This window comes from Lithobates pipiens, unplaced genomic scaffold, assembly GCF_037356315.1.
Source record: "Lithobates pipiens isolate NorthernLeopardFrog02 unplaced genomic scaffold, aLitPip1_a1.2 Scaffold_28, whole genome shotgun sequence".
Taxonomy (NCBI): domain Eukaryota; kingdom Metazoa; phylum Chordata; class Amphibia; order Anura; family Ranidae; genus Lithobates; species Lithobates pipiens.
In genome coordinates this window covers 186,393,527-186,413,683 of record NW_027507789.1, presented here as the reverse complement: position 1 = coordinate 186,413,683, position 20,157 = coordinate 186,393,527, and the positions used below count along the sequence as shown (strand labels likewise).

The following is a 20,157-nucleotide window of genomic DNA, read 5'->3' as shown; positions in this document are numbered from 1 at the left end:
ATCTGATATACATCGGTAGGAAGTAAGGCGATGTATATTAATAGGATATAGAAGACAGATTTGCTGAGTAGGTAGTAGCTTATAATGGCCTGGCAGTTGCCACTATTGGGTTAGTTCACGTCAGCTATTTATATAGACTGATCTCTAACCAGAACAACGGGTGCCGATGGATCTATCGATTCTTACTTGAACTCTAAAGCAGAACCCTGTGTGATCTTTCTTTCAGACCTGCTTTCTACACACAAAATAAGGGAAAATAACCGATTACAGCTGCTTGTGGAGGCCTTCCAACGTGTTAGATAAATTCTGTATCCTGGAACAAGCGCCTTTATATACCCTGGAAGTTCTCAGTATCATGGCCTTGTTAACCCAGTGTGATCTATTTCTTGAAAGCATTGCGTGATTCTGTTCCAGCACTTGCATTTAAAGGGCTGTGATCCCACTGCACTCTGTATAATATCCATTAGATTGATGAACAGTGCATATAGAACTTATCTGTTCTTCAGTGCTCAGTAAGAAGACTAGCTCCCATTTGGAAGTCTCCCTCCAGCTGCTGCAGACAATCACACCTCAGTACACTTTTCTTTCCACCAATATGTACAGACCAGTTACCAGCACTTTACCAAGTCCTGATGAAGTTCATCTGCTCCTGTTTGTTTACAGGTCCAGTTTCTGGTGGACCATGGTGCAATGATCGAGCACGTGGATTATAGTGGAATGCGCCCACTGGACAGAGCTGTAGGTTGCAGGAACACTTCAGTTGTTGTGGCTCTTCTAAAGAAGGGAGCCAAGATAGGTAAGTGACAAAGCAGTGACATGCCTTTGCTGCCTCCCTCGTCCTACACAAAGTTTAGATGTCCAGATGTAAAGTTTCCCATTGTGTTTATTGTCAGTATAAACAGGCTTGCATGTTCTTTGTCAGCTTCAGCTTAATATTCTAACCCTTACAAGAATTACTGTCACAGAATTGCACCTCTACTATATATTCCAAAGACCAAAACAGCGACTATTAACCATATCACTGACTAGCTTGCCAGTTTTCTAATCGGTTTCAGTTCCTGGCACAGTAGAATCCCTTTTTAGACCCACTGCTGCCGGAATCTTTGTCGCTGAGTGTTGTAATGTCCATCACTGGTTAGCCGTGTTCTCACTGCCCCGTCACTGCTGCTTGTTGATGATCTGCTGCTCAGACATTAAGCTTCTGTGCTCGCTGCTCTCTCACTCCTGCTACATGGTTTGTTTTCTCTCCTCCGTCACTCCATCCGTTTATCGCCAATGCTCCCTCTCACTACCTCTGTCTGTTGCTTTTCCACACCACCCCGTTCCTTCCTGTTGATCTTCCTGGTCCCCAATCTTTATTTATTTTTTTGTTTTTAAACTCTGCACCCCCCCCCCCCCCCCAATGTCTGTCACGTTCACTTTGCTCTGTTCCCTCCTTTCTTATTCCAACTTTTCAATGTCCTCCATCTCTTTGCCTACTTATCCTCCAAATTTGATTCCATTGATCACTCGGCACACTCCTTCTTTCTCCCTCTGTTTTGTTATCCACTCTGACCTTCTTTGCTGCTTTAAGGCTGTCAGACCTTACCAAGCCGACCCAAAGGTTAGAACTTGCTCTCTTCACAGCTTTGCTCCGCATGCTTACTCACCGGTTACGCACATGGACCGAGCACTAGAAATAGCTGAAGCACTAAGTTTAAATTGCACTCCATTTGTGTAATATACCGTCCACCATTTTCCCAAGGGTTTTCTTAATTTGGAAATATTAATTTGGAGCGCTACTCTGGATGCTCCTGTGTTGATATAGGTCCCCTTAGTGGCCATAGTAGTCTCTCTTTATATGAGGACACAGTCATGGATTCAGTTGATTTTATCATAAGTCCCCTTTCACCTGGACGTTCCGTATATGTCGGTTTTTCATCCATCCATTGACGAATGAAAAATGGACATACGCGTATCTTTATGGGAAGGCGGACATACTGGATGATCATCCAATGACATCCTAAGTGAAAATCTTTCTTTTTTTACTTATGCACAGCTGACTTACAATCAATACATTTAAAATCGGTATGTTTAGAATCCATTCATATTTTTAAATATAGATATGTTAACTTTCAAATAATATTTTGATAAATATTATAGACATTATAGAAAGTGCTGAGGTTTGTAGACTTGGGATAATGTTAAAAACTGTTTTTCAGGAAAGAGTAAGTGGACTGTACAGCGATTTGCAGTCCTTATCTCTGAGCGGCTATGACAGCCGTTACCGACAGGCCATTCACTCTCCGTACCACGGATTTCAAGTAATGGCCAAGACTTCACACAGCGTGGGCTCTCCCAGAAAGACTGCAGGAAGCACTTGGGAAATGTAATGTGTACGATATATTTATCCTTCATAGTTTCCTGCGCTTGCTGTGCCTGCTGTTCACCTGAGGCTCGCATGATTCTAGTCCATCTGCAACATTTCACTGGAAGTGTTCAGCTGCATAGAATGTTTATGGAGATTTCCTGTCTACTTCGAGCAGAAGGCAGAAACTGAACTCTGCAGCCACTAAGTGAACATCAGGAGAGCTGAGATTTTTCCTACAGCATATCAAGGCCACCACTGGGATAAGTGTAACTTACACATTACGCTTGCCTCTCCCCCCAAGCACTGTAGTAGAAAATGTTTTGAGAATGGGCTCACGACCATTCTTGAGTAATTAAAACTTAAGGCTGACACTTTCTCTGATTTGTGAATGGGTGGATGAATGAAAGGTCCCCCCCATTCATAGATTGTGTTTCATTCATAGAAGCTGCAGTATAGGGTTCTATGAATGGAGGAGCTGGGTGGCAAGGGTGGGCATAGTCGGGCACTCCTGATGAGAGCCTGTAACAACTCCCACTGTTCTATCAACTATCCATCGATGGTGGAGGATTTTGCCTAACAGGAGAGGCAACAGCACAAGGGACATTTCCTACTTACTGTAAGTGATGTCCCTTGGGCTGATTGTTGTGTTTTTTTGACAGCACTTTAAGATTAATGTATTACAAATAAAGAAATGCTTGACAAGAAGAACGAGTTGACTTTTTAAAGACATTAGTTCTCTAAATATACCCAGGGACAACTGGAAATTCTGCAAATATCACCATACTACTCTTGCTGACCAGGTGTGGTTTCTGTGCAGAGCATGCAGGAACCAGCAGGATGGGCTCCCGATCATATGACAGCCAATCACAGTGATCACTTGGATCGGAAGTCTGTCCTTCCTCCCGGCATAAAGACCCTGTTAAAGGGCTGCTCAAAAGGGTCAGGGGGGTGTTAGAACTCTCATCAAAGGCCAATACTAGTGCTAACATTGCTTGTTTATAATCATCCTGTCTGTACCATTAGGTGTAGAGTGCAAAATGCCTGCAAATCCGGTCTAGGGATAAGGAGGCAACCTCTATATTTGCGTTTTGCTTTTCACGGTTGACAGTCTGTAGTGAGGAGGAGGGAGACAGGACTTATTTATTTATTATGCAGGGCTTCTATCAGTTTGTGGTTTGTTTTACTAGTGATTACATGAGTGCAGTTCCCTATAACAATAGTAGTCATTTATGGCTCTTAGCTTTCAAGACATTGATTTGCAGATATGTGGAGCTAAGTCCTTTCTTGTAATACTTCATTCTGAACTGCATACTTGATGCTCTTTATACTGTACAATGCAGACAGGCTGAATGTAAACAAATCAATGTTTCCATTGTCCTGGGATGACAGCTCTCACAGCACAGGGAGGAAAAAGCTGAGGTAAGGGGTTATATTTGCAAAGCTAACATGTTTTAAAAGTGCAGTTCTCATTGAATTCTTTTTCTAACCATAAATATAGATGTGGCTTAATTTAGTCCTATGAAACCCTAATAATTAGATTTAACAAAAATATCTTCATGTGAACAAAAGCATGGGCGAACATTTACTAACACATTTGGGTTGTTTTGAGCTAATAATTTACTGGCTGCCCTTACCTGATGGCATGTTCCTTGCCCCATACAGTTAGAAGCATATATTATCATATGCTGCATAGGCAATCAAACGGATATGCACAAAAGATATATGTGGATTTGGCTTTTTGAATTCATTTTTATCTGTAGACCCTGCTGGGTGTCAGTCTGACACCCTGCTGTATGTTCAGACTCATTTGTCAAAATGTCTGAATAAAAAAAAACTGCCTGTGCTTCCCATTTGAATTTCTAACTTTGTTTTACATGAAAAGTATGAAACTCCAAATCTAATTGGTTGCTACTGGGAGCACAGACCGTTTCTGTTTCAGATGGTTTGATAAATTAGTTTTTTTTTTTTTTTTAGGACAACAGACACTTATTTATGGGGTCACACGCAAACATTTTTTATCACTTAGGTACATACATTACCTCCTGAGAACTCTTTTCTTTCTCTCCTCTGCACATTTACAAAACTTGCTCGGGCTGAATAATGGACAAATTCTAAATTTTTATTCCTGAGTATTTTATATATAATGGCATCAGTAAAGCGGAGAACTTGGCCATTTTTCAGCCTCACCAGTTTATAAATGGTCCTTCTCCTTTCCCAGATATTTTAAACCACTTTCATTCAAACTGCACCTATATTTATTCTCCTGGTCCCAGTATTTATCCCCACCCAACATTCAGCCCTGGTCTCTCTTGTTTCACCCTGTCCTTTCTGTCTCCCATTTGTATGACCCCCAATGTTGTATCTTCTTCCTTCTCTTGCTCCCCCCTCCCCCATTTGGTTCTTCCCCTTGCATTGTATTAGTTTTTTTACCCATCATGCATCCTGTACACTACAGGTCCAGCCACCTGGGCCATGGCAACGTCCAAGCCAGACATCATGATCATTCTGCTGAGTAAACTGATGGAAGAGGGAGACATGTTCTACAAGGTGAGGAGCCTGGGAGAAGCTTGGAAGATGCAAACTTAGTAAGATGGTTCAGAATGGAGGCGTGTGATTTTTATGTCAGGATATGAGGTTGTTGGTGAGCTTGCAAGAAGAGAGTGGGCAGTAGCTGAGAAGAGATTTTAACATTTGAGATTTCCACTTCCAGCAAGAAAATAGTCTTTTGTGTCTTACACATGTGACTTCATGTATTAAAATGTCCTTCATACAGACTACTGTAAATGAACTGTCCCAGAGCAGCCAACCCTTGGTTGGTTGCAATGATGTAATGTAGCTGTTGGGTAAGGCCTGCTTGGCCTGTTCTACTGGCCCCATATTTTAGTCCACATACCATGCCTGAATTTTTCTTGACATCTGATCAGAATTTATTTGTATGAAAATATCCTTTGATGGTGGCTTACTTATAAAAAAAAAAAAAAAACTAATAGCATAGTTGGATGTGTATGAAGGACTTGTAAATACATTTTTCAATATCATTGTATGGCACAAAAATATTTCTGAACCTCCAGTCAGATAATTGAAGTGATAGGACTTTACTTATCACACCCCTTCCAACATTCTCTGATCTAACTGAAGTTACAGGTGTTGGATGACTGGTTTGTAACACGTGGGCCACTTTAGTAGATGTCTTTGCTTGGGGCATTCAAACCTATACTGCTTTCTGCTAATCAGAAGACATTCTGAAGATACTTTTGCAAACATAAGCTTCAGTACTGCCAGGACATTGGAGATCTGAGAGAAAGGGCCTCCAATAGAGGCTAGAATGTCAGGGCCAAGGAGTTCATTACATGCTCTCTAGAAGTGGTAAATCACATTACGGGGTGGGGGGGCTTTGCATACATCAGGTAAATAGGAGGGCCTCATGGTGTCTGAATAAACAATCTTTGTTTCCTCTAGCAACCTTTTAGCCTCTCCCTTTTATTAGTCTTGCATTGAGATGGTTGCTTTAGGAAGCAGAGCCAGTCATGAGGTCCTTAGGAATTCGTAGAGGGTAATAAATGTAAATGGATTTTTACCCAGGCTAAGAATATGAGGAAAGATTGTTGGGAATTGGAAAGAGTGACCATAAAAAATAAAAATAAAGACCATGTTGTAGACAGAAGTTTATTAATAGCTACAGGTAGTTGAACTGTTAGAGAACATAGTGTTTGTGAGTACCATGCCTTTGCTCCCTCAGAAAGGGAAAGTAAAAGAAGCCGCACAGAGATACCAATACGCCATGAAGAAGTTTCCTCGTGAGGGATTTGGAGAGGATCTGAAGACTTTTCGAGAACTCAAGGTGTCACTTCTCCTCAATTTGTCCCGTTGCCGTCGGAAGATGAATGTGAGTGAAGAACTTATTTTTCGATTTTCTGATGTTATATATAAGTTTGTGGGGTGTATGATGCCTTTAAGTGTCGGTTCACACTGGGCTGGCTTTAAAGTTGCCCGACTCTGAAGCTGCCCCGCGCGGCGCGACTTCAGCGCGGCTTGCAAATGACTTCTGTAATGAAAGTCAATGCAAGTCGCTCTGAAGTCGCCCCCAAAAGGGACAGGAACCTTTTTTCTAAGTTGGAGCAACTTGAGTTGCTCTGATTAGAACGGTTATTGCACCACATGGAGTGCAACTTGTCAGGCGGCCTCAGTGTGAACCGAGCCTAATAGTATTTTATATATGGAAAAAGGAGCAGCTACTCTTGGATAACACTGTGCAAGCATTCAATTATACAGTTATCTGCGATGAACAGCTACACTACAGCTGTAATGGTGAGAACTGCAGGCAGCAGATTCTTCTCAGGAGAAACAAGGATCCTTTTGGGTGTGACATTTTTTATTTGCAATTTTTCTTCGGCAGCCATATATTGCCAACTAGAGAAAGATAATGAATGTTTATGCGCATGTTACTGCATGCAAAGATTTCCTGAGATGCTGGAAAATCACTGCATGTTTGAATTCTCATTGTTCCTTTAATTTTAGAGGAAAAGAATTAAACCTGTCACTGCCTGCCCCACATTTACTCACCTACCAAGTTAAGCTGGCCATATGTGAATCGAAATTCAGCCAATCCAATAGGGACTGGCCGATTTTCAATCTATGTATGGGCAGCCTGGTTGTGCACAAGTCAATCTATCAATCAACATGTACAACAAGCCTGTCAGGTTTTTGCCGCACAATCTGTGCTGCCTGCTATAGAAGTGAGGTTTCACCACCCAGAATACAATAGCTCAGTGGGAAGAATTTCCCCCATTCCCATTAAATATATGGATAGGAGGATCTGCTAATTTTTTTCACTCAAACCTGATGGTTGAGCAAACAAATATGAATCGTGTATGGCCGCCTTTAGGGAAGGTCCTTGGTAGGTCCCATGTTGCAGTTCAAGCAAAAAAAGGTTGATCTTTCACTGGCCTTTGTGTTCAGTGGGGTCTGCCTGGCTGTGGCTACTCTATATGTACTGTATATACAGGTTCTTATGTGTTGTCATCGCTACTGGGAGACTGGTCATGAGGTCCTGAAAGCTAAAAGAGTACATTAGAAGCCACAGCTACTACTACTGGTTCTTGGAAATGAACCTTTACATATTTGTGATAAACATGCTAAGTTGTATGTTTCTAAATTTGCCAACTTACTTTTTTCATATGGTCATTGTCATGCATCCACCAGATTCCAGCAGCAGGAATCGGCAGATTCCTGTAGCTGGAATAACCAGGCCATGTATGCGAATAGCAGTGGCAGCTATCAGCCTGTCATTCGTTTATATAGGCTGAGCAGCCGCTGCTATTCACATGCCGTGGTCATTCCAGCTGGACGCAGCCGACTCCGTCCAGGCTTGGACATCCATTCCTAACTGCTTTGTGTGCAGCTACATGCGAACAGCAGTGGTCACTGTCAGCTGACAGATTCGTTTATATAGACTGAACGACTACTGTTATTCGCATGTCCTGTTTTTTCCAGCTGCAAGAATCTGCTGATCCCTGCCGTTGGAATCCGGTGGATACATCAAAACAGCTGTGTGAAGGAGGCCTTAAAAGAGAAGTATGGCCAAAGCTTTTATAGCCATACTTCTCCTGTGGGTCACAGGAGTGCACTTAGTTCTGCACTCATATGACCCAGATTCAGCCTACAGTGGGCTTTTAGGCAAAACTTGCCAGCGGCTGATGTCACAGACCCATTCCAGGCTCAGCAGGGATCCTGACAATGTCGAGATCTGCCCAGGTGCCTGACTGGCAGCTGGTGCAGCTTTTCAGTGTGCTTCTGAGAGTCTGAGTCAGCTGCTTCTACCTCCTCCACAGTCCAGTGTGCGCTGCAGGGGCAGAGCAGAAAACAGTCACTGCTCAGGGTGGACCAGAGAACTAAGTGATCAGCTGTCTTTGTTCACTCAGTTCTCGGTATAGAGCCAGCGGGGGAGGGGTGGACAGGACAGCAACGTCAGATCAATACTGTAGCCATCTTGGTAAGTATGAATGTTTGATTGTCAAAGGAAAAGATCCATACTGCACATCATGAAGCAGACCCATGCGCATGAAGTGAGATGAATAGCAGCCTTAGCCCGGACTCCAGCCAGGCCAAACCCCCAACACGTTTCATTCTGCCCCATGGAGCTTAATCAGGAATCATGGCTGGAGTCCAGGCTGAGGCTGCCATTCATCTCACTTCATGCATATGGGTCATGATGTGCGGCTTATGGATCTTTTCCTTTGACATTGCTGCAGCTTGGAGCTAGGACAAGCTCCCTGTCCCTGTCTGCTCTCACAGCGGGTCTAGTTGGACCCTCTTTACCTGACTGCAACCTAAATTATATTTTTTGATTCTGACACTTCTTTTTTAAGTCATCGAATGTCTATATTTGTCTTTTTTTGTTTTTTTTTTGTTTTTTTTATAGATATCTGTGTGGTTCCATCTGCATGCTTTGCTTCATATCATCCTTCCCTCTGCGTTACAGTATTCTGACAGCAGGATTCCTCCACTGTCAGAATACACTAATCAGCACTGCATGCTGGTTGACAAGCACTGATCCAACAAAAATATACCAACAGTCCCGTTTTGAGAGGAGTCCATCATTAAAGCAACTCCTTTCAGGTGGGAAGAACCATAAGTGGATTGAAATTTAGCCAGTTTCTGCTGAACCGACTAGATTTTGATCCATCTATGGCCAGCTTTACAGTGTTTTCGTATATCAGAATCACATATAAGTTTTTTTTTTTTGGGAATTTAATATTTTTCAATGTCAACCTCTTTTTTTGTGTGATTACAGGACTTTGGAATGGCAGAGGAGTTTGCCACTAAGGCTCTGGAGTTAAAACCAAAATCGTATGAGGCATTTTATGCCCGAGCTAGAGCCAAGCGGAGCAGTAGGTAAGATGGTGTATTATTGTTCAGGAGGAGACATTTGCAGTTTATAATACATACATATTACACATATGTACATCGCGCCAAGACTTCTTCATTGAGGAGAGCAGACTATAAAAACGCCATTAAACGTGCGAACCGCAAATGGCAATAATAAATACCCACATATGTAAACTGCAACTGTCGCTAGGGTAACTGCGGTTTTCTCATTGATAATGGCGCACGCCCAATGCAATTGGTTAATTTAATCTCATTGGATGTGTCTTGTTAGGCAATTAGTAGGTGTTCTCAGTTTCTCAACATTCCCATTCAAATCAAACGTTTTTGTTTTGCCATGCCAATCAGCCTAATTAAGCTGCAGCTGGGAAATCTGTTGCATGAAAATTGTTTGGGGGGGAGACTAATGTTAAAATGCATTACTTGAGCGTGCATCTGCAAAACAAATTAACAAAACACATAAAACATAAAAATTTGAACAAAATAGGATTTGGAAAAGAAGAGCAAGGAAAGCAAAAAACACATGTATGTTAAGTTGAAACACTAACGGAATATGGTTTTGAGGTCTGACCATTTTGCAAAGGAAATGAACAGGAGTTAAAAGGACTGTCTCTTAAGGATTTAAGCATCCTATTAGTCACAAAATGACAAAATATTGAGGAAGATTTTGCAAAATAATGCAGCACCGACAATTAAAGTGAAACTAACAAACATTGACTACATCAAAAATATTTGAGTGAAAAAATCCCCCCCCCCTTAAAGAAATAAGAATAAGGGTCCTTTCACATTGACGTTCCGTTCAGGCCCGCCTGTCAGTTTTTCAGGCGGACCTGAACGGGTGCTCCATAGAGGTCTATGGAGCGTCGGATGTCAGCGGTGACATGTCCGCTGACATCCGACCCGCTCCGATCCGAAAAAGTGTAACGGAGGAAAAAGCTATTTTTCCATCCGTTTGCGGATCGGATCGGATGACAACGGGCATTGCGGTCCGTCGTCATCCGATCTCCCATAGGGGAGAGCGGCGCTGTGACAGGTCCGTCCCTGCGGAGTGTGCAGAGACAGACCTGTCATCTCCCTGCTCAGCGGGGATCGACGGAGTGATCCCCGCTGAGCAAACGGATATCCACGGGGCGGATCAGAACTGATCCGCCCCGTGTGAAAGGACCCTAAGAAATAATAAAATAAGAAATACTTTCTCTAAAACACATCTGTTTTGCAAAGACATAACAAACAAAATACAAAGAGAAAATACATGTGTTACAAACTATAAAAACACCAAAATGTACTCTCTTGCCAAGCGATCTTGCCTCTTTTCAGGGCAAGGTAAAGAATGCTATCTGCAAGCTTTATATAATATAGGTTTGTGTGCTAATGAGGCAATTGAAAACACATGCACAGTTCATGAAACACACAAAATGTAAGTTCACCCAATGTAGAGAGAGAACTTCCAAGTAGGTACACCTGTTAAGGATGTCCTTAAATTACTATGCCAAAAAACTCCCTCTCTGAGCATGCCCAGAAAAATCCAAGTGCTGTTCACACAAAAAAAACCACCAAAAAAAGTCCCTGAGCATTCCCAGAACAGCCCAAATGCATCTATTACAAAATAAGCCACCCCCTGTCCAAAATAAGCACATCATCCAGCATGCTACAAAATTACAGATGGAACAAACACTCCCCAGTCCAGCGGGGCAAACAAAGAGCCTAACATGGGCAAAAGTTATACAACAAATACCATTGCAGTCCCCACTTAGCTGGCTTATATTCTAGTTATTGACCTTAAAATGGGTATAGGGGCCCAGGTCCCACCTTGAGGGACATATATCGATGTCACCAATTTGGACAACCCCAGAAACGAAACAAGTAGTGCCTTAAAAAATGCAAAATTGCTTAAAAGCTAATAAATTGGAGGGGGTTACTCTGCCTGCAAAGTGGTGAATCTGTAGCATGTATCCAAAATGTTACTTCAAAGATGTACGACTTTAGAGAAAACATACAAATCTACATTGCAGCTGCAACATTTTAACCCAAAAAAATAGCCTGCCTCCCCCAATACATACAAGGCCATTTGGGTCTGTTCAGGCTTAAAGTGAGAACCCCCACGTGAAAAATACCACCCCAAACTAAAAAAAATATTGTGCCCCTCCCACACACTAACAAACCCCTAGCCAAACACACGCAGCAAGCCAGCCCATGAAAGGGGGAGTGGATGATTGGGGGCAGGAGGGTCTCGGGCACTCCAAAAATCAACCACCTTGTTCCCATATTCAGGGGGACAAGGGCCTCTTCCACGCAACCCTAGGCTGGGGTTGTGAGGGGTGCAGACGGGGCTTTACGGAATGTGGAAAAACCCCTTTAACCACTTGCTGTCTGTCCACCATCAAATAACGGCTGGGCGGTGCGGCTCTCGTTCTGGGTGGACATCATATGACGGCTTCCCAGAACGACCATTATCGCGTGCTCCTAGGGGGTGCACAGCGATGGCGGCTATGCTGTTTTGCTAGGACACTGTGCGACCCCGATCTCTGTAAAGAGACGCGCCTCTTTAACCATGTGACCGGCTGTGTCCAATCACAGCCGGTCACGTGTAAACCAGAGATGCTGGTAATCAGCGCTCCTTCGAGTGTGAGGAGAGCCGATCAGTGGCATCTCCTCACAGGAGACATCTAGGGATGTAATAAGGGCACTGAGGATCAATTAAGTCCCAGAAATGTGTGCCCACCACTGCCAGCAATTGGTGCCCACAAGTGCCGGCAATTAGTGACCACAAGTGATGCCAGTCAGTGCTGGCTATCAGTGATGCCCATCAGTGCCGCCTATCAGTGCCCATGAGTGCGGCATATTAGTGCCACCTCATCAGTGCCCAAAAGTGCGGCTTAATGATTAAATACCACCAAAAGAAATCTCTATTTGTGTGCAGAAAATTATAAAAGTGGTTTACTGTGTAGCATGACCATGCAATTGTCATTCAAACTGTGACAGCGCTGAAAGCTGAAAAATGGCCTGGGCAGGAAGGGAGTGTAGGTGCACTGTATTGAGGTGGATAAACTAGTGGGTACAAGGTGCTTAGTTGTTGGTATTGGGCTGAGCCCAACATGCCACAAAGGCAGCCAGCTATGTTGAGTGCATGTGGCCTTGTATGGTTCAGGAGGGGGTTGGGTGATCGCTCTTCTCGCCCCTTTCCTAGCTGGCCCTGTTGTATGCTCTGAAAAAGGATGTGGTTTGGATTGATGAAGGCAGCTCACAGCCTTTGGAGAATAGAGTGGAGTGTGGAATTCCCCTTTTAAAAGCGAAAGCTAGCCCAAGGAAATCAAATGCATTAGAGGGGAAACGTTAAATGCTCTTTTAGGAGGAGCTAGAAGAGCGAGAATCTTTTTACATAATTTTAGCAAGGTGCGTGTCACATGTTGGCAATGTAACATGACGTGTGTGCAACTCTCCTTCAAAAAAAATGCATCAAGGTGAACCAGCGTAAAAAAAAGTGTCATATTTAGAGGTGCGCCCATTCAACCCATGCAATTTCATGTACGTTCTTAACATTTACTATGATCTTGGCCACACAGTGAACAAACGCATGTGAATGAGCGAAACAGCCGCTTGCGCATGCGCACTGCTTACATTGATCTCATGCAGTTCTAAGCATACTTGCAGGCACAGCAGGCTTTCTCTGAAAAAGTTACTTTCTCATTCTATTTTGAGCATATTTGTTACTTGGGCAGCTGGTACTAAGCTTCCTCACATCATCCCATAATATTGGCACCTCAATCTTCTGTCAATATTGATTTGGAGATGCCGTGCGCCATGTCTATAGTGGTGCACAGATTACATTCTCTCGTGCGCCGAGATAGCTATGGTAAATGGGGCATTCACGCTCTGTTAACGGCACACCATTTTGGAAATATGGAAATGTGCGTTGCGCAGTAGAGGCGCATGGCTTTCATAAATCACCCCCACTGTGTACATGAGCTCTAAAAGATATTCACCACCCTGTGTTTCCTCCCACCTTTTTTGTGACTTTGAGATTTAATTAGCTACATCCCAATAGCCTTACATTACACATAATTGATAAGAACTAAAGGCAAAACTTTTACGTAAGGGACGGTTATACCCCATTGTCAGTTTCCTTTTTCCCATCTGTGTCCCATTGGGGAGATTTCCTTTTACTCCCTATTTCATAGTAAGAGGAAATCGATACAAAGTGAGGTTGTCACCAGAACTAGCATCCCCTTGGAAGATTTCCTCTCTTCCTGTTCTGGGCACAACCAAAAATTTGTGACCTTCTTTCACTTTCACTCGCAGTGATAATGGTTAAAATAGAACTATAGGCAATTAGGAGGGTTATTAGGAGGGTTAATAAGGCCTGTCAAATGTTCCTTCTCCATCTGTTTCCCATTGTGGAGATTTCCCTTCATTTTCTGTCGCATAGCCAAACAGGAAGTGAGCAGAAATCCCTCCATAGTGAGGGAATCCCTTGGGAGCCCCCAGGTCACCAGAACTGGTGTCCACAGTGGAACATTTCCCCTCTATTTCTCAGAGGAAAACCCAAAATTTGGGATTTTCTTCTATTTTCACTTTCAACGATAATGGTAAATAAGACAAATAGAGAGAGAGTGAATCTCCTAAAAGGGGGCATAGACAGCAATAAAAACAGGGGTTCTAACCCCTCTCCGCGCTAAATTAATCGAAAACTAAAAACAAGTTTTGCCTTTTAGTTAGTACTTTAAGGTGGAAAATCAACTTGAATAAATACATAGAACATATATTACTTATATAACATAGGGGTAATTTACTAAACTGGTGCACACAGAATCAGGTGCAGCTGTGCATAGTAACAAATCAGCTTCTAGGTTTTTTGTCAAAGTCTAATTGAACAAGCTGATTGACGTTGGTTACAATGCAAAGTTGCATTAGATTCTGCGTGCTCCAGTTTTAGTAAATCTCCCCCATAGTGTCAGCTACATCATAAAACAAAATCTGGAACGTTTATCATTCCTATCCCTTCCTCTGGAACACACTCTCAGTGCATAGCTGCTGTAAGGGCCCCTTTCAGACAAAGGGTCTGCTCAGGCTGCCTGTCTGTTTTTCAGGCAGACCTGATTGGATGGTTTATTCACCCCTACGGACCTGTGTCCATTTACACCCGCCTACCTCCGGTCCACTACAAAAACCAAAGGGAATGATATATTAAAACATTTGGTGTATATTCTCCTATACTCTATAGGTGCTTCACCAGAAAGTGAGGAAATTTCAAGAGTGTCATTTCCATCCCAGAATTGGGTTATGGTCAACCTTAAATGTTTATAAACTATACCCACTGTTTCTCCAAACTATGTAGATTTGTATTTTATTTGCATTCTTTGCAGACTGTCATTGTCATTGAGAAAAAAGTGATATCAAAGGAGCTAAATAACATACATAATGTAGATAGCCTTCATTATCAATGTGTTCCTTATCAGAATGTATTTGTATCTTGCAGACAATTTACAGCAGCTTTGGAAGATCTCAATGAGGCTATTCAGCTTTGCCCCACCAACCGTGAGATCCAGCGGCTCCTAGTGAGGGTGGAGGAAGAATGCAGGCAGATGCAGCAAGAAGAGGAGGTTCAGGAGTTGCAAGATGAACCAGAACCTGAAGTTCCAAATGAGGACGTTGACTCCACACAGGAAGACATGTATGAAGAAGAATATCTGGAACAAGACATGGATGCTGTTGGATTACAGTCTGAAGGAAGGCAGTGTCAGGGCCTTCCAGGATTGCAGAGCCCACCTCAGTCTCCTGCACATCGGGACTCTGCCTATATGTCTGGATCACACCAAGTATTTGACTTCAGATCAAACAGCTCAGTGGGCTCACCTACACGACAAGGTTATCAGTCTACTTCCCCGTCCCTGTCTCCAACACATCAGAACTCTCACTATCGGCCCAGTCCTCCACAGACATCACCTGCACACCAGAGCTCTTCCTATCGCTTTAGTCCACCTCCGGTGGGTGGTCAGGTAATAGACTATCCAAGCCCTCCTCCTTCACCATTACGAAGAGCACCGCAATACAGAGCTAGTCCGCCAAGTGAAAGTATTAGCATGTATAGGCAACAGTCTGGTTCTCCAGTGAGATATCAGCAAGAGCCATGTGTAAGCCAGCATCCAGGAAGACCCAAGTCTCCTTTGTCCAAGATATCGCAGCGATCTTTCCAAATGTCACAGCTTCCCACAGCCGTTCCACAACCTGCACACAGATTACAGCCAGCCAAGGCACAAATTGTACGCAGCAACCAGCCCAGTTCTTCTGTGCACTCCAGTGCTGTGATTCCTGGGGGAACATATGGACAGATGGCACACGGTATGGCAAGTAAATACCAAACATCTTCTGGAGAAATAAGTCAAAGCCGTCTAGTATACCAAGCTTCCCTTGGTGGTCTCATAGCCGATGGACGCCCCGTGCAGCATGTGCAAGCCAGTTTAAGTGCAGGGGCTATTTGTCAGCATGGTGGCATTGCTAAGGAAGACATCCCCCAAAGGCCAACATCAGCCTATAGGGGTGGTATGAGGTATAACCAGACGCCACAGATTGGGCGCAGCCAGTCTGCATCATATTATCCTGTATGTCACGCCAAGCTGGATCTTGAACGCTCTTCTCTACCTTCCAGCCAACTAGGTTCTCCAGATGTTTCCCACCTAATAAGACGGCCAGTGAGCATTAATCCTAGTGAAATAAAGCCTCACCCGCCCACTCCAAGGCCCCTGTTGCACTCGCAGAGCGTAGGACTTCGCTTTTCCCCATCCAGCAACAGCATTTCATCCTCTTCCAGCCTGTCTGCTACTTTTAGACCGTCTGCTTCTATACAACAAATGGAGATTCCTCTCAAACCAGCTTATGAGAGACTTTGTGATGAACTGTCTCCCGTGTCCCCACCCCAGGGAAGCTACCCCGGTGAACCTACGCGCTCTAGGACCACCCCCTTCATGGGCATAATTGACAAGACTGCACGGACTCAGCAGTATCCCCACCCCCATCCTCATCCCCATCATCATCAGCAAAGCCGAACATGGGCTGTTTCTTCTGTTGACACTGTCCTCAGTCCCACATCTCCTGGAATCTTGCCCCAGACAGAATCTTTCAGCCCCCCCTCTTCTATCAGCAACATCGCCTTTTATAACAAAACCAACAATGCACAGAATGGACATCTCCTTGAAGACGACTACTATGGCCCGCACGGTGTGCTGGCCAATGGCTCTCGAGGGGACATATTGGAGAGAGTGACTCAGGCCTCCTCCTACCCTGATGTCAAAGTGGCCAGAACATTGCCTGTTGCACAGGCTTACCAGGACAACCTGTACAGACAGCTGTCTCGGGACTCTCGACAAGGCCAGACTTCGCCCATCAAACCAAAGAGACCATTTGTGGAGTCCAATGTGTAGGACAACAGACTTGCCCCTAGCTTTTCCCTTTTTTCTTGGTATTAACCTTCTCCTCACTCTTTGCATATACCTTCCTCAAACTGAAGGCTGAGTTACTCGTCTAAAGGTATCAGTCCCGTCCCAGACCCTCAGCCATTGACCCTCCACTTTAGTGTTATTAGCTGACCCAAGATGGGCAGAGCTGGCGGTTTAGTGTAGTAGGGTGTTCTTAAAAAAAAAAAAAAAAAAAAAAACACTCTAGACTTGATTGGGTCATGGAACCCAATGGGCACCTTCATTTCAATTGCCCGGTATACAGTTGGTATTTTTTCTCAATTGACTGAAATTAAATAATTTGCACTTAAATCACTAAAATGAAGTCAGGCCCTGGTCTCAGAATATTTCTGCCATCCTGTGGATTTTATTGGAGGCAAGCCCATGTGTCCTCCTGTATAGCATAGCTTCTGCTGGCAGTGTGTTTTACAGACCTGAATAACTAGACTGACCCTGCATGTGGAAGTACAGCAGCTGGAACATAGAAAAATCTAAGGCCACTTACAGCACAATAGGCATCTGGGAATCTGATAAAATAAGGGCTCTATTCATTGTCATTATTACATTAATAGCCATGTAACACTATATGTAACATACACTGGGGACACTAGGCTTTTACTGAGGCTTTTTACAGGGTCTGGCTCTTGGGATCACAAAATCTCAGTCCTTTTCTAACTAGAGAAAGCAAGAGAAATGGATGTAAAGTAAGTTGTTTTGGGTAAATGTACAGTATGCTTTTACAAGGACTGTATTATAAATACACTACTCTTATCTGTCCTGCTAGAAACCTCTAGAGGGTTATTTTTTGAATACTGGTGCCCATACAATAGTCAATTACCGAGAAGGATTTTATTTAGGCATTTTCGTTTTTTGAATTTAAACTATTCAGGCCTATTCAGTAAAACAGTCTAATCTGCAGTGAAGATGTTGGGCAATGGATCAGAATTCAGCTTTCACTAATCTCCATTAGTGGGTTGCTGAGAATTACATTATTATACAATTTTATTGTTCTTTTTAACTTGTTGAGTATGCTTTAACCACTTGAATCCCCGGGCCTTTTTTTTTTTTACTAAACCTTGAGTCCCAAAGCGTTTTGGTTATATCTCTGTTCCGCCCATTATACCTTTTAGTGTTTGTAGTCTACCCTAATTTATGTCTGTTATGTTTTTCGGGACAGATTGGGATTTAATTTGGTAGCAGATTTGCATACATTTTTAAAATATTTTTTGGGAATATATGGTAAAAAAAAAAAAATCTTCCCAAGACAACATTCATTCGATTTGTGCACCCCAAAATATCAACGAATTCTATTCACTAGTGCAAATTTTATGTAATATAGCGGAATAGTAAAGCTCAATGTGAATGTATATATATTGTTTTTTTTACACTGTAGGAGAGCTTTATTTGACTTTCAAAACGACATTGCGACACGCAGGGAAAAGTTAATGTTGCATAAATTGTCAACTTAACTTTTAGATAAAATTAAGTTAAGTGGATGGGGCCACAAATTAGCACAGCATTTTTTACAGGTTTGCAGTTGCTAAAAATTCAGATGACATTGCGCTCACTTAAATAAGCATTTGCATCTTGTGCAGTAAAACGCAAATGTCATCCATTGCAACCAAGGGATTATTGTGGGGGGGGGGACTCTTAATAGTTTTTAGGATCATTTGTGTGTGTATATGTATATATATGTATATATATATATATATATATATATATATATATGTATATATATATATATATATATAAAAAATATATATATATATGTGTTGATTTTTTTTAAACTTAATTAATTTTTTATGCATGGGGATCTGGATCAGATCACTGGAGATGAAATCTGGACCCCCTATACAGCTCCACAGCGAACAGATCAACTTGAGATTTGCTGACTTGCGTTCAGCCAGTAATAGATCACTATATCAGTGATCCACTGCTGTAGGGAGAGGCTGGACAGAGCTGCAGCAGCTTTGCCTGAGCCTCTGTGCTCAGAGGAAATGTCACTACATTTGCAATGCAAACCCAATACATTGGGTTTGCAATTCTCTGCTAAAGAAGGGAGCATGTAGCGTATTATACTGGTTGCTGATGAGACCACAGATCCACTGAGGCTCCGGAGTGCTGGGGAAGTTTGTCTGGATGAAATGCGCACTACAGCTCTGGGATAGCTCCATTGACTCCCAAGGAGCAAAAGCTAAGACTGGAGACTGATGAAAGAGGAATTCCCCCTGGCATTTCAGTCCTCCCGGCGTATGGACTGACATCGGCCATATTCCCCCCCCCTTGGGTGCAGAGTCAATGGAACTAAGCTGCAGTCCAACCGACTTCTCCAGCACACTTGAGCCTCAGAACAGACTTGTGGTCACATCAGCTGCCAGTATATCACATTACATGTTCTCTCTATCATGTTTGTCAGTGCATCCATATATTTTTTTAATTGATAAATAGTTACATATACTGCACTATGATCTCCTTGCGCTGGATTTCTCTATTTTTGTTTGTCTACACGATCCTGGAGCTTCCCTCTCTGGTCATCCAGCAGCATTGGATCTTTGCACCTTACAAGACATGGCAGTTTCATAGGTTTACTTTTGTGACCAATCAGTTAATTAGCAGGGCTTCCATACAGTGCATTTTTGTCAGTTTATTTCATGTGCATTAGGAAGCACAATAGCAGGCCTTATTGATTATATGGATAGAGGTATTTAACTGGAACTAGGGTTGAGCTCCTGTTTTATCTTTTCCTTTTTACAACTCTCTGCACTCCTATGGAGCTAATTGCTTTACCTCCTGAGTTTAGCACTCTGACTCGGATGTGGGTGACGGCAGAGGAAGGCCCACAGGATCCTCTGAGTTTGGGTGCCATTTTAAAGCCATCTATGGATTAGCTAATGCAATCTGAATGACTAATCCACTGATGGTGAATTCACCATCTCATAATCTTCTGTTTAGCATCAAGTTAAATCTCCATTTCTCTTGCTACTAGGAGGGTTTTGTGAACCACAAGCCAGCATAAGAGCAGCAGTGACGTGCTTCTAGGACAGGTGAGAGGGAATTTGACTTGCAGTGGGCAAGAAACCATTCATTTCATCATTTGCAAGTGGATGAGTTTAAGTCAGCCCAGACCTGATGCATAAATAAAAACTGGAGGGATGACCAAGACATACATGATCACACCTATTCATAATGCAGAAATCTACCAGTAGCTACAATATGGTTTTCTGCTATCAAACAGCAATGTTCTCAGGTGTACATATCTTGTGACCTGTCCACATCCATCAGATTCTCCTAAATGTTCCAGACTGTTGGTAGTCCTAGAACAGACCAGAATGGCTCGTGTTGTAAAGGGGCAGATTCGCTAAATGGCCAGTTTGAAATACATTACAATGACAGTCTCCACGTCAATACAACAAATACACCCACCATTCTTGTTGAATGCTTCTAGTGTCAGTGATATGTGCAATAATGAAG

At 42.9% G+C, this 20,157-nt stretch overlaps 1 protein-coding gene across 8 annotated transcripts in view; it reads left to right on the top strand.

Moving 5' to 3' along the window:
- Positions 1-17,007, top strand: part of TANC2 (tetratricopeptide repeat, ankyrin repeat and coiled-coil containing 2) — a 703,225-nt gene extending 686,218 nt beyond the window's left edge. For 7 of the 8 annotated variants that reach the window (XM_077460125.1, XM_077460129.1, XM_077460126.1 and 4 more), the window contains 6 exons: positions 664-796; positions 1,574-1,603; positions 4,806-4,897; positions 6,090-6,236; positions 9,144-9,244; positions 14,712-17,007. In XM_077460125.1, the coding sequence (XP_077316251.1) occupies positions 664-796; positions 1,574-1,603; positions 4,806-4,897; positions 6,090-6,236; positions 9,144-9,244; positions 14,712-16,653 (2,445 nt within the window). In that variant the 3' untranslated portion in view covers positions 16,654-17,007. The remainder of the gene's footprint in view (positions 1-663; positions 797-1,573; positions 1,604-4,805; positions 4,898-6,089; positions 6,237-9,143; positions 9,245-14,711) is intronic. The other variant, XM_077460128.1, reaches the window with a different exon arrangement.
- Positions 17,008-20,157: the final 3,150 nt, after the last annotated feature.